Genomic DNA, 13,033 nt, shown 5'->3' on the forward strand with positions numbered 1-13,033 from the left:
GCTGTATTTTTTCAAGACTAAGAAAAACTTAAAAATACATAACTTTCCCTACTCAAAAATAAAATCATAATCATAATGTGATATAAGTGAAAAACTTGAAATCAATGTGAAACCTAAACTCACTGAACCTGTTTTTAGTTGATACAAACAAACCAAAAGAGTTAACATGGAAACTCATGTGGGTTTTTGTTTTCACTGGTGATTTAAACAATAATTCCCTCCTGCTTTTAGGTTTTCTGAGGACAAAAATACTTGAAACAAGAAATAAACTGGCTTGGCCTAAAGTGGTATTGTAGGGACAAACTGAAAACATATTGCAACACATATTGCAATACGCCAACACATATTACACTATATTGCAATACAAAAATTTTAGCAATGACCAAGACTAATAGTTATATGTACGGTTACATTTTGAGTACTTAGAGAAGTGTTTTGTGGACATATTAAGCAGAGTTTACTTTGAAAATGGGGATTATTTTCATCAAAGCTTACCAAGCTATAATACATGTTACAATCTTTGACATGAAACTTGATGATAAAACTGATTTTGTTATTAATGTACGTATGCACAAATGTTATGATCGTTTTGAAAAGTTATTTTTAAATATTTAAGTATGAAAAAGTATATACCAAGATTATGACAGAGATAGCGATCCTTTGTACAAATATGTACAAAAAGATGTAAAAAGCTAAACTGTTATGTATATATTTTATTATATTATATTGTGATATATATCACAGTTGGTATGTCTGGTTAACTGATGCATTCAACCAAAAACTGATGTATTCAACCAATAACTGATGCATTCAACCAATCCTATTGTGTTTTCAACCATATGCAAACAGCATGTATTACAAAAAGGAGGATACCGTTCAGGAGATATTGGACATATGTACAGGTGGGGACACAGATTCTGTTCCAAACAGTATAAAGTTTCACAGTGGACTGTCAGCTGTTCCTTGATGATAACATAGACACAGATGAGACAATAAGACTGGGCCAGAGTATCATGCAGGAGCAATAGGCAGGCATGCAGGGTTAGATCAATTAGTACTGCATAGTTTGTACAAGTAGGATGCTAGAAACTCGGTACTAGATTCACTTTAACAGACAACTGCACATCTTTTGGTAGTATTAGGAAAGGTTCTGTTGATAATTTACAATGTGTGTAGATAAAACTGTGAAAACAAGAATTAACAAAAAAATGTCTGATAGGACATGGAAATTATGGGATGCCCTAGAATATTGAAAATTTCAACTATAAATTGTTTACTTATAAATACTTATCCTATCTCACACTTTGTACTCCCTGTCTCATGATTCAACAGTTGAGTGGAATTGAACTGTAAAGGAAGTTTCTAGCCTTGTACCATTTGCCCAAAACACCATGGCTCCCAAACACTGACATTGTCAGTTCATGTGAAACCTACAGCATGCTTTCTGGCTGAATGGATAAGTTTTAAAACATTTGTAAATCATTAAAGCACAATGTCATGCTTTTTCGACAATATTTTTGTGTATACATTCACTGTGGCTTCCTTCTGACATAGTAAAAGTCATATTATCCCTTACCACTCGCTTGAAATAGGTAATTGAAACTTCAAGGTGAACAGCTTCCAAACAGAGAACACTTGTCATATACGGAATATAATCAAATGCTTCGTACATCAAAAATTGTCACACGGGGTGTTGTTAGTGTTTGCCGAACTGGTTTCAATGACATATTGCATTATAGGATATTTGTAAAGAGTGTTTCAAGGGATATAATTCTATGGGGTTCACTTGAAATAACATGTGGTTCGGATAAATTATATGGTAGATTTGCTGGGGGCTGATAATTGTGTATTTATAAATAATTATCCTCTCTCATGTGATGGATATACAAATAACCTACCCCACTAACTGATTACATTACATTACAGATTACTGCTATGTTCCAAGAAGAAAAAGACTAAACTGTGGTGTCACGTGATGAGACGGGAAGTACGCTGTATGCTTCACAGAGGCTGAGACTGTCCAGGAATGGAAGCAGTGGGGTGTGTTTAGGCACATGGTACAATAGTGGCCAGAAACTTTATTTACAGTCTGTTTCCACTCAACGGTGGATTATATAAGAACAGACCCATTGAGATAGGATAAGTTTAAAAATAAACTTCAAAATAGAACATTTTAACTAGCTGTCAAATCATGAGAAAAATAAGATAAGTTTAAAAAATTACATCTAAACCAACCTTTGAAAAAAATACCTACCTGTAACTGTACTTACTCTTGATAAGAAATTTGTTAAATAACAAAACCCATCCCCAAAAAACAAACATCTGTGACTCAGGTAAAGCTAATGAGGTTGATTTTGTTAGTTTGTAAGATTATTATAAAGAAGCAGATATTGTACAAACTATACATAAAGTAAGAATTAGTCAACAAAATGGCAAAACTTGACTATCATGCCACAAAACTACTCCTTGGAGAAAGACATACCATGATACAAGACTTGTGGCTCCGTTTGGCACCATGTAGAGCATACAGAAGCAAATATATTAGGAAGGACCATGAACAAATAAATAATATTCAGTGTAACGCAGTGGTTCAGGAATATGTAAGTCTGTTGTTTCTTTTTTTATTTGAAACAAAAGATAAAGCATTGCCAACATAATTTGGTTTTTGAGAAAATCCCACATGGGCACAATGTGTGAAGCCCATTTCTGGAGTACCTTGCCATGGTATTGCTGGAATATTGCTAGAAACGGCTTAAGGACCAAACTCACACATTTGTTCATTGAAACTGGTTGTGGCTTTATTTTCAAGCAACATGAGTTACCTCCCCTCCAAATGACCATAACTCAATATCAAACTGATTGAGGAAACTTTCATGAAAATCAAGGGTGGGTAATTTCAGATCATGTGTAAGTGTTGGTTTACCGAAAAACGAGCAGTGTTAACAGAGGATGAGCAAGAGGACACACACTAAGTGTTAGTGGTATGTGTCATGAATGTTTGGACGACTGGCACTGTCCCATATTCAGAAGACACTGTTACCACTGAAATGACATCTTAGTCACCTCTATCGCATAACAAGGTGAGTGTAAATATTCGGGTTTGGAATCTTGGGCCATTAAACATGCAGGAAGCACAAATACAGATTCCTAAACCACTGTTGCTATGGCAACATCTGATCACTCTTGTTAGATTTTGCACAGTTTTTGCAAATTTATGTTCAACTCAAAATGTCATTTCCAAAAAGAAATTTAGTACAAACTATTTCAAATAAATCTCATTATAATTTGGGCTTCTAAAAAGGTAATTAGGATGATATCCAACATGGTTGCATAAGCATGCTGTTCTGTACATTTTCTACATGAAATACAGGAATGGATGGATATACAAAATATAACAGATGTAGTTTGTTGTTTTTACAGTTGTTGGCAAGACATGATAAGTGAAGACATGACACCGAGGATGATGACAATGTTGAAGATGATTACGATTAATGATGAATGTTACTGTCAAAATATCAGATTAACTTGCCATTCTGTCTGAACAGTGAGTGAAATATTCATTCTTCAATGAGAATGATTTGCTCCTTTATGAAATAATAATCAGAAACAAATATACTATCAAGAAAAAGAAACACATATTAAAATATCATTTTGAAAAAAACATAATTCAGTATGAATACAAACTGAATTTTTAAGTTCCAAATTAATACATTTGACACAATCATGAAATCATTATAATCATGCTTGATAAATAATTCCAATAAATATGCAGCTACTAAACTAAGGTTGAAATCTGGTAATTATCACAAATGATGATGAAATATTAGCAATATGTTTTGCTTGTTAGCAAGTTACTCAAGTTACCAGGGGTACAAAGACTTACAGCAGTTAATAGACTTTATACAAATGTTCCCACAACATTGTTACTTGGGGAATGTTAAAGATATACATTTCAACCTTAATTTCTTTATTTACTATGCATTGAGAAGCTAGCTAGGAAAGACTTGGACAGTAATGAATAAAGAAAACACTTACTCCTTGACAGGCGAGACACCGATGGGGGACGATTGTAGGGTGAACTTTGTGATGGTGACAGCGGTTCCGATACCACGGACCACAATGCCGGACTCCCCTTCCAGATCAAAACAATGGCAGTATCTTGAGAACAGAGATAATTACCATAGCTCAATGATGCAAGTATATCACGAACCCTACACAGCCAATGTAAAAGGACAATCTTGGGTCAGTAAGAAAATTTGCAGGGTAATTGGAAAGCAACAATTTCACAAATGTTTCACTCTGTGATTTACCCACTTTGGTGAAAGCTTACTAATCTTGGAGGATTGTCAAGCCAAACAGTGAGTCATAGCTCAGTTAGGGACTTTTCCTGGTTTGGTGGTGATGATTAATATAGTGTATAATTTGAATTTCCGAGCCCAAATTTATATACAAAATTAATGAGCCCACACACACACCTGCATGTCTTGTACAAATGTAGCGGTTATGTGTAATTACCTGGTATGGTAAGGTACGGTGCGGTACAGTACAGTACAGTGTAAGTACAATGTATGGTACAGTGCGGTGCGGTGCAGTACGGTACAGGACAGTATAGTAGAGTGCAGTAATTTATTTCACACTCATAAAACAAAAGATTATCTTTTCCAAATGAGGGATTTGCAGGACTTTTAAAGACTGGGCTGAAAGATTCAAGATATAGAGATCTTAGTTTCTTGAAACTCCTGTGTCTCACCCCAGGACAGCATTGCCTCCCATCTCCATGACCTTGACCCCAATCTTCCGTTGTAGCTCACCTGAAACAACAACATTCATGCTGGTCTATGTGGCAGTGACATTTCTTCAAGATTAATTATGGAGTAAGGAGTTCTGTAACAGCTTAGTTTTCCGTCTAAATCTTCAAAAACAGTGTCTGAATTTGTCCTCTTATTTTATTATCTTATTTCAAAATATTAATGTATTTGTGCTATGCAAGGACTAGTCTATGCAAGGATTAGTAGCTGTCTCCCAAATGTACAGTCCATTTGGGTTCAGGTGAGAACTCAAAATAGGGATGAGTGAACAAAGCATAAATGAGACATCTGATCTTGTAACCATTGTGCCCAACATGATCTAAAATCTGATGTTTTATTATTACATTATTCTATTTCATGCTTCACATCGAGGGGTGACAAATGGCACGGACTTCAGGCGCAACTCAGAACAGACCAGTACCAGTCAGGAAATGGACGTTGTTGTTCCACCAGCCGCTTGTCACCCCCTTGGTGTGAGGCATGAAAACTGAACTATGTCAGTTTCTTGAGCAACTTTTCCTGTGATTGATCATAAAGCGTCAGATTTCAGTTGGATTTCAGACATTTCAGGACCGTGTGTCTCATTTAAAGTTTTCTATGATCAATATGATTGCCACGACTGACCTAAATATCTGATAAGCTCTGATAGGATTACCATGATTAGTCCATGATTAAGACCACAATTTCAACTGTGGCACAAATCATGACGTGAACTAAGCATTAAAGAATATTTCTTTACTAGCAGTAATGAAATTGGTTCTAGAAATAACAGAAAACTTCTGATAGTTACTGTATTGTCAAGTGTCTCAGGTTAGTGGTGTAACGATTCATCAATAGTATCAATGTTTGCATCATCAGCTATGTGATATGAGTGCATCGATACAAAACACATTAAGGCAATATATCAGGATATTTATACTGCGAGGACGCATGATACATCAATGTACTGCCACAAAAGATGATATAACCCAATATTACTTAAATACTACTTAAAGTTATAAGAAGTATTGCATTAGCAATAGGAGTGGAGTCTCTATGAAATTCTTCTGAATTTTAAAAACAAACTAAACCCTTAAGTAATTTGTGTCTGTTATCTTTGTTAAATGAACAATGGTGGTATATAAGTGAAAGAGTGTGAACATTTTACAAACTCTGTGAATTGTAGCCCCAACTTACCAGAGAGCTTGGAGAAGAGTCTCTGTCTGGCTTCGTTTGATGCTCGAGGTGTCCGAAGTTTGTCAATCCATTGATATTCAGGATCATTGTTGACAACAAGCTCCTCCACAAACCCATGGATGACAAGTAATCTTTGACCAGCAGGAACCTCACTTGCTGAGATGGGATGGATGTAAAAAGTTTGAATAATGGAAAATGTGTATGAAAGTGTAAAAAGTAGGATTAACACATATTTTTATTGCATTCTACATTACTGCAATATTGAGACATATGAGCTTGCAGTAGTTAATAAGCTACAACACACTACAGTGGAAGCTGTCAAAACCGGCAGCTGTCCAATCCGGCAAGTTGTCAAATCTCAATCCTGTCTGTGTTTTGTACATTTATCATCAGTTAAAAGATATGCAGCTGTCAATTCCAGATCTCAGCATGATATGAGCCGCCCCAAATATGTGTTTACACAGTAATCAGTGCATTTTAAGCAGGAGCTTGGCAAGGAGTTGGCACCATGTGTATTGTCACAAATTACACTTGAAACTACATGCTTGCCAACAAAGATAATTTAATCTTAGTTCAGTATGGGTTTACTTGTACATGTTATTGGTGAGTATGAGCTCATATCTTTGTCTTTTATTGTCAGTGTGTGCAGTAATTGAGAGAGCCAAGTAATGAAACAATGTACTTCGTAAATAAGAGTGATAAAACTGGTTCAGTTGTACTCGACGGTAACAGTGTCAGCTGTACAATCCAGCACGCTGTTTAAAGCGGATTATTTCTTCAGTCCTATCAAGTGCTGGTTTAGACAGCTTCCACTGTATAATTTTTTTCTAATAATATTGCATCATACTCTCCACATAAAAATATCTCCGTAGAAATGCCTAGCATCAAGAAACCTTGAAAACATGTTTGCTATGGACTTTTATTTACAAACATATCACTGAAAATGTTATCCTCCATATAAAGCAATAACACAGATGAAGAAACTGGCTCAACATCAGAGTGCAAAATAGTCATTGGTCAATTACGTAAACATGTTACTCTCTCCGACTTGTTAAATTCATTCACTTTTAAATCACGCAAGATCATGATAAAAGTGTTCATGATAATGATAGCTTAATGATGAAACCCATTTCATGCAACAAACAATGTTACTGTACAGACAAATGTCTTCCAGAACCATGTCTACACACCTTTGCCTCAAAATATCATGTTCAGAAAAAGAGCCTGTATCAAGTTGGATGGTGGGATAGCCTAGTGGTTAAAGCATTCGCTCATCCAGCTAAAGACCATTTCTAGTGTCCCCTTAGACATTGCTAGAATACTGCTAAAAGCGGCTTAAAACTTAAACTCGTTAAACTCTATTAAGTCAAATTAAAAAAAACATCCACCGGGATATTTCTAAACTCTGTAAGATCCATCACAACTGATGCCTGTCTACTTACTGCAGAAGAACTGGATGCCACAGGAAGACTGCCTGAACTTATTGAAGTCACTGAACAGCTCCACCTTCACCAACACATTCAGCTCACCACGGATTCCTGGAATAGATCCCTCTTCATAAAACAGACGTTTTGAAAATGGAAATATGAAACTGAAACTTTTAAATACAAATTGTATATATATATATCACTTATCTTAACTCACTGAGTGTACTCTCTCCCTCATAATCGACCATTGGGCCAGGCCAATTTTATTTCTTGTTTTACAGAAAACTTAAAGGTAGGAGGGGAAAAAAAGATAAAAACAAAATCATCAATCAAAGTTATATTCCTTCTAAATACTCAAGTATTTTTCCTTGGACAATTTTAGGGGGCAAAATATAATCTCAAAAAACTTTCTAGTAAGTTTACTTTTTTGGCCAATAAAAACAACAGGATTTTATTTTTTGAGCTGGGTAATATTTTTTTTTTTGTCTTATTCTCTTATTCTTGAGAAAACATGATAAGTGGATCCATAAAATAAAAAACATACTTGATCTGGCCTTGAGTGGAAACAAAATGTAAACAAAGTTCCTGGCCTCTCTTGTACCATTTGCCCAAGCACACCCCATCACGTGAGACAGGATAAGCATTATAAATACATGTATACATTTTATAGTTAATATTTTAAAAATTGTCCTATTTCACGGAGTGTATTTATTCCAAGACTGGACGTTGGGCCGCAGGTCAGTGACTGCAAGATACATAGCCAATGTAGATCCCCTCAATTTACTCGAAGTATATAAGTGCTGCAAATACTTGACAGCTATTTAAGTTGATGCTGTGGTATTAGAAGTGATGTCCTTCATCTTGCAATAAGCCTCAAAATTCCTCCATTTGTCACTGAAGAGGGCTTGTGTAGAGGCACAATCAGATGTTATAACAGTTGTAGCTACTTGCTTCATGTAACCCTTAGTGATCAAGGATTTACGCAGATGCGTCATATGGGTAAATGGAGTGCCTGCGGAGTCCTATGGTAAATGAAGTGCCTGCGGCGTCCTATGAAGCTGATCTGAGTGAGGGTGGATCAGGACATCGTCTTGGTCGGGAAGTGGTACCGGGTTTGAATCGGCAAGTTCTTGTAGGTCAAAAAAGAAGAAAAAGACGTCATAAGTTTCACTTAAGCTTGAGTCCACCTCATCAGGTGAAGGTAAAGTATGCCAGGCAATGAAGGGAAGATCCTGCTTGGTTTCCTTGGAAGGAGAGGGACCCTCTGAAGATCACTTTCAGTTTCTGTCCACTACTCTTCTGTTTCATCAACCAAGTCAGCACAGAAAGAACGTCATTGATGCACAGTTAGTGGGGATCCATTGCAGAAAAAGTCTTCTTGCATCTATCACAATATTTCCTCTTCTTTAAGGAATAATTAATTTTCCCCATAAAGTAGCAAAGCAGAGTAGTAGCACACAGAGGCAGGATACATGTCAACACTTGTGTGCGACAAGAAAGAGAAGGACAAGTGAGGGGTGTCAAGTGACCAGTGTGGGGATCCTACATGCTTTCCAGGGATTTTTTAGATTTTAGATTTCTGAGAATAGGAGTGGTTGGGAGAGATGGGGCAGGAGAGAGGCCAGGGGATTTTGTGCAATTCTGCTTCCAGCATGTTTCAACTCCAAGGTTGAAGTGAGAGAAATAAGTGCATACTGTAAGACAAGATAAGTTTAAAAAATTACTTCTCATAAAAAGTAGTTCTAAATTTAGCATTAGGCCAAAACATGTTCAGTGAACTAAAAATGATTCAGATTTAGAATCTTATAACATCTTATGACTGAAAACAGTAAATAATACTTTTTAGCATAGCATATTTACTACAATTTATCTGCTAACAACAGGAAGCCTGTTCCTACAACAGACTGGTAACTGACCATGCATGGTGTCGTAGACAGGGAACCATCCATTGATGACATGGGGACTCTCTCTCGTGAGAAGAGGGTTCAGGTCAATGTACACCTTCCCTATAGCATCGTGGGCACTATAAGTGTCGTAGTCAAGCACTCTGTAAAAACAGCAGAAAGTTCATGAAGTTTTTGTAAGTCAAAAGATTGTCTTCACTTGTCATGCATGGCCTTCATTGTGACCTTCATCTCAAATACAGGTTACTAACTAGGGCTGTAACGATTTGGTTCAATTCATCAACAATCGAATTTGACACCTTAGTTTGGATTTTCAATAAGCATTATCACCATATCAATTTGATATTTAAATATTTATTTCAATTATTTCCACACAGCAAGAACATAATTTTGACTCAAACTCAAGCAGTTTTCAGCACTGAAACAAGATGAAACTTGATTGGCTGATGCCGGGCTAATTATCTAATGAGAATTGTTGCTGGCAGACACTGCCACAGTACTGCTCTGTGTTTAAACATCATAATTAATTTGTTTGAAAAAGTTTACATCACTCTACATTCCTACTCTAAATCTTGAAAAAGGTTTTCAGTGTGATTAGTTTTGATTAATAAACAGTGGGATTGAGAAAACCAAATGGAAGGTCCAATATTGAAATTCAAATTGAACTGAGGTCTATGTGAATTGTTGCAGCCCTACTCATAACCCCATGGTTAGGCCATGAAATACCGGTAACAATGCAGTAATGTCATAACTTAAAGAGCATTGCCTTGCTTCACAAATTCACCTTTGAAAATCAGAAATAACTGACTCCTTGTTTCTAAACTACAGCATATCTATTTCATTGTATCAGTGATGTTTTACATCAATCCTCCATGTTCAACAGAATGAGCAGGCATTTATTCAGTGCATGAAATAAAACCCATCCTACCACCTGAGACAGGCTATGTTTTTGACGGACGGTCTAAATTTACAGCAAGCTGGCCCCATGGTCTGGCAAAAAAGTTGAGATGTTCCATACATCTAAATAAATTCATTGTTAAATCCATTTTGGTCAGGTAATATTTTGAAGTTGCCAGCCATGATGTCTGACTGAGGTTTGGACTAATTTCTTACACTGGTTTATTATTTTTGTAGGTCCTCCATCACCTACCTCAGTTCCAGAGGCTCGTCCTGCAATACTTCATCATCAACCTGAAATACAATGAAGATATATTGATCATGGTGTGTGAAATAGTTTCCCAATTTTCCTACACAGCTAGCTATGCCTGAAAGTCACAAAATAATTCATTAACCAGAAATTTGAATGTGGACATGAGTTTATCATTAGATTGCTAATATGACATACCAGGCCTAGATTTCTTGAAACAGTTTGACAATTTGAAAAAGCTGAATTTTTAACTCAGTTGCCTTCTTAAAATAAAAAAGGCCCAACAACTTAACTCAATTTGTCTACTCTTTTTTAGTTTAACATCAATTTTAGTTAATTCTGAGACATGCATATTCCTGCATTTTCTCTTATGTGAGTAAATACTCTAACTTAAGTCAAAACAGACTTAAGACTGTTTCAGGCCACAATCTTGCATGATTTAAAAGTATATTAAAACTCAAGTCAGAGAGAGTGAAATATTTACAAAATGTCCACATGAACATTCACTAGCCAGTCAGGCCAGTGACTGTGGATATTTACTGGCCTAACTGGATTTTTACTAGCTAGTGGGCTAGTGGCTATTTAACACTAGGATCATAATGGCTGCAGTATCAGAGTTGCAAGAAATGTCTGTGAGGGATGATGGTCACTTTACCACACAGACCAGATCATGGGATTCACGAAAGGCATCATAGCACTTAGGGGACACACAGAGGACAGAAAGAGAACACTGAGAGGACACAATGAGGACAAATAGAGGACACAAAGAGGACTCAAAAAGGACACAAATCATGGGATTCACAGAAGGCATCACAGCACTTACAGGACACACAGAAGATGATGAGAGAACACAGAGAGGACACAAAAGGGACAAACAGAGGACACAAAGAGGACACAAATCACTCAAATGGTTATGTTTCTTTCTAGAGTGTCTTTCACAGCTACTGAGGTCAGTAGTTAGGCTGTAACGTTTTCATCATCCATAACTATCTGTTCGATCTGTGATCGAGGGCTAGCCACATCACATTCATCCTAAGGGATGTATATTTAAATATGCCAAATAGATAAAGGCAAGAATTTAGGGATGTTAACTTCTTTATAATGACGAACACAATGTTTGTTTTTCTTTTCCCTTGTTCCCTTTGTTCATGTCTGGATTAACAATCCCTGGCTTCCACTTGACCATCCACCATACCAGTTTAATGCTGATTAACTACTGGCTTCCCTTGTTATTTTTATCACAATTGTTATTTTACATGTACATATATAGCTGTCTGTTTCTTGGTGTTTAGTTCATTTGATGAAGGAGTAAGAATATACTCTGAAATGTTGTGTCCATAAAAATATATACAAGTTGACAACCACAAATTGTGGCTTTATGTGTATCACTTCTATAAGCCATTCAGACTGTATGCCAAATACAGATGCACCATTTGAATAAATGATTAATAGTTTTATATGTGTGAATTAGTGGTGTTCTGATGATTGAAAACAATCGACAATCGATCGAGTGAGTGAGTGAGTTTAGTTTTACGCCGCACTCAGCAATATTACAGCTATATGGCGGCGGTCTGTAAATAATCGAGTCTGGACCAGACAATCCAGTGATCAACAACATGAGCATCGATCTGCGCAATTGGGAATCGATGACATGTGTCAACCAAGTCAGCGAGCCTGACCACCCGATCCCGTTAGTCGCCTCTTACGACAAGCTGAGTCGCCTTTTATGGCAAGCATGGGTTGCTGAAGGCCTATTCTACCCCGGGACCTTCACGGGTCGACAATCGATCGAAAGAAGGTTTAAAAATAATTACTGGTTATAACAAACATATTTTTGATTAATCAGAATTTTGTTGTTTTAGTATAATGCACTTGAATGAAGTAAACTAATCATTAAATTTGACAAATATTCAGGAACAAACACGCACACAACAGCGTAAAACTATGTGCATTGTATTCATAGTTTCATATTCATCACAATGGAAAATATTACTGTAACCTGTCTATAAATACATCTGTTGGGAAGGTAATAAGATATACTGATACTTTTAACCACTGTTATTGTTTACATACAATTCCACTAATTCCAATATCTTTCGTGCATGCATGCACTTCATTGCATGACAGTATTAGTTAATAAAAAATTTGAGTAGAAAAAACCTGTGGAAAGAATTAAGAATGCATATATTTCAGTTATAATGGATAATCTTTCACCACAAATCTTACGATGATTGATAGTGAATTTGGTTTCCGACTCCCAACACTAACATGAATGAATGGCGACAATCAAGACAGGCTTACCTCAAACTTAAACCAGTCTGAGTCCCATTGTGGATTCAGTGACTTCCGATAGACTTCAGTCTTCATCACCTCATTACTGAATCGAACCTGGAAAGGAAGTAAACAGCAAAACTACTTTTCATGCTTTTACAGCAGGTATCAGCATTAAACATAAGGACCAGCAAACAGAAATGTTTATGGTTGAATGTTGATATTTCTTTATCACAATGTTTATTACTTTCAGAAATAGAGGAGATGGTAATTATATATATATATGTGATGTTTGCATAT

General features: G+C 36.3%; 1 protein-coding gene across 2 annotated transcripts in view; it reads right to left on the reverse strand.

Moving 5' to 3' along the window:
• The window catches only part of LOC137261900 (C2 domain-containing protein 5-like), a 62,407-nt gene that overhangs the window by 47,895 nt on the left and 1,479 nt on the right, over nucleotides 1-13,033 (reverse strand). For both annotated transcript variants that reach the window (XM_067799707.1, XM_067799706.1), the window contains exons 3-9: nucleotides 12,764-12,850; nucleotides 10,466-10,506; nucleotides 9,328-9,458; nucleotides 7,427-7,522; nucleotides 5,985-6,140; nucleotides 4,751-4,811; nucleotides 4,036-4,158 (exon numbers count right to left, since the gene is read on the reverse strand). In XM_067799707.1, coding sequence (XP_067655808.1) covers nucleotides 4,036-4,158; nucleotides 4,751-4,811; nucleotides 5,985-6,140; nucleotides 7,427-7,522; nucleotides 9,328-9,458; nucleotides 10,466-10,506; nucleotides 12,764-12,850 — 695 coding nt within the window. The remainder of the gene's footprint in view (nucleotides 1-4,035; nucleotides 4,159-4,750; nucleotides 4,812-5,984; nucleotides 6,141-7,426; nucleotides 7,523-9,327; nucleotides 9,459-10,465; nucleotides 10,507-12,763; nucleotides 12,851-13,033) is intronic.

Source organism: Haliotis asinina, chromosome 14 (assembly GCF_037392515.1).
Source record: "Haliotis asinina isolate JCU_RB_2024 chromosome 14, JCU_Hal_asi_v2, whole genome shotgun sequence".
In the NCBI taxonomy this organism is placed as follows: Eukaryota; Metazoa; Mollusca; class Gastropoda; order Lepetellida; family Haliotidae; genus Haliotis; species Haliotis asinina.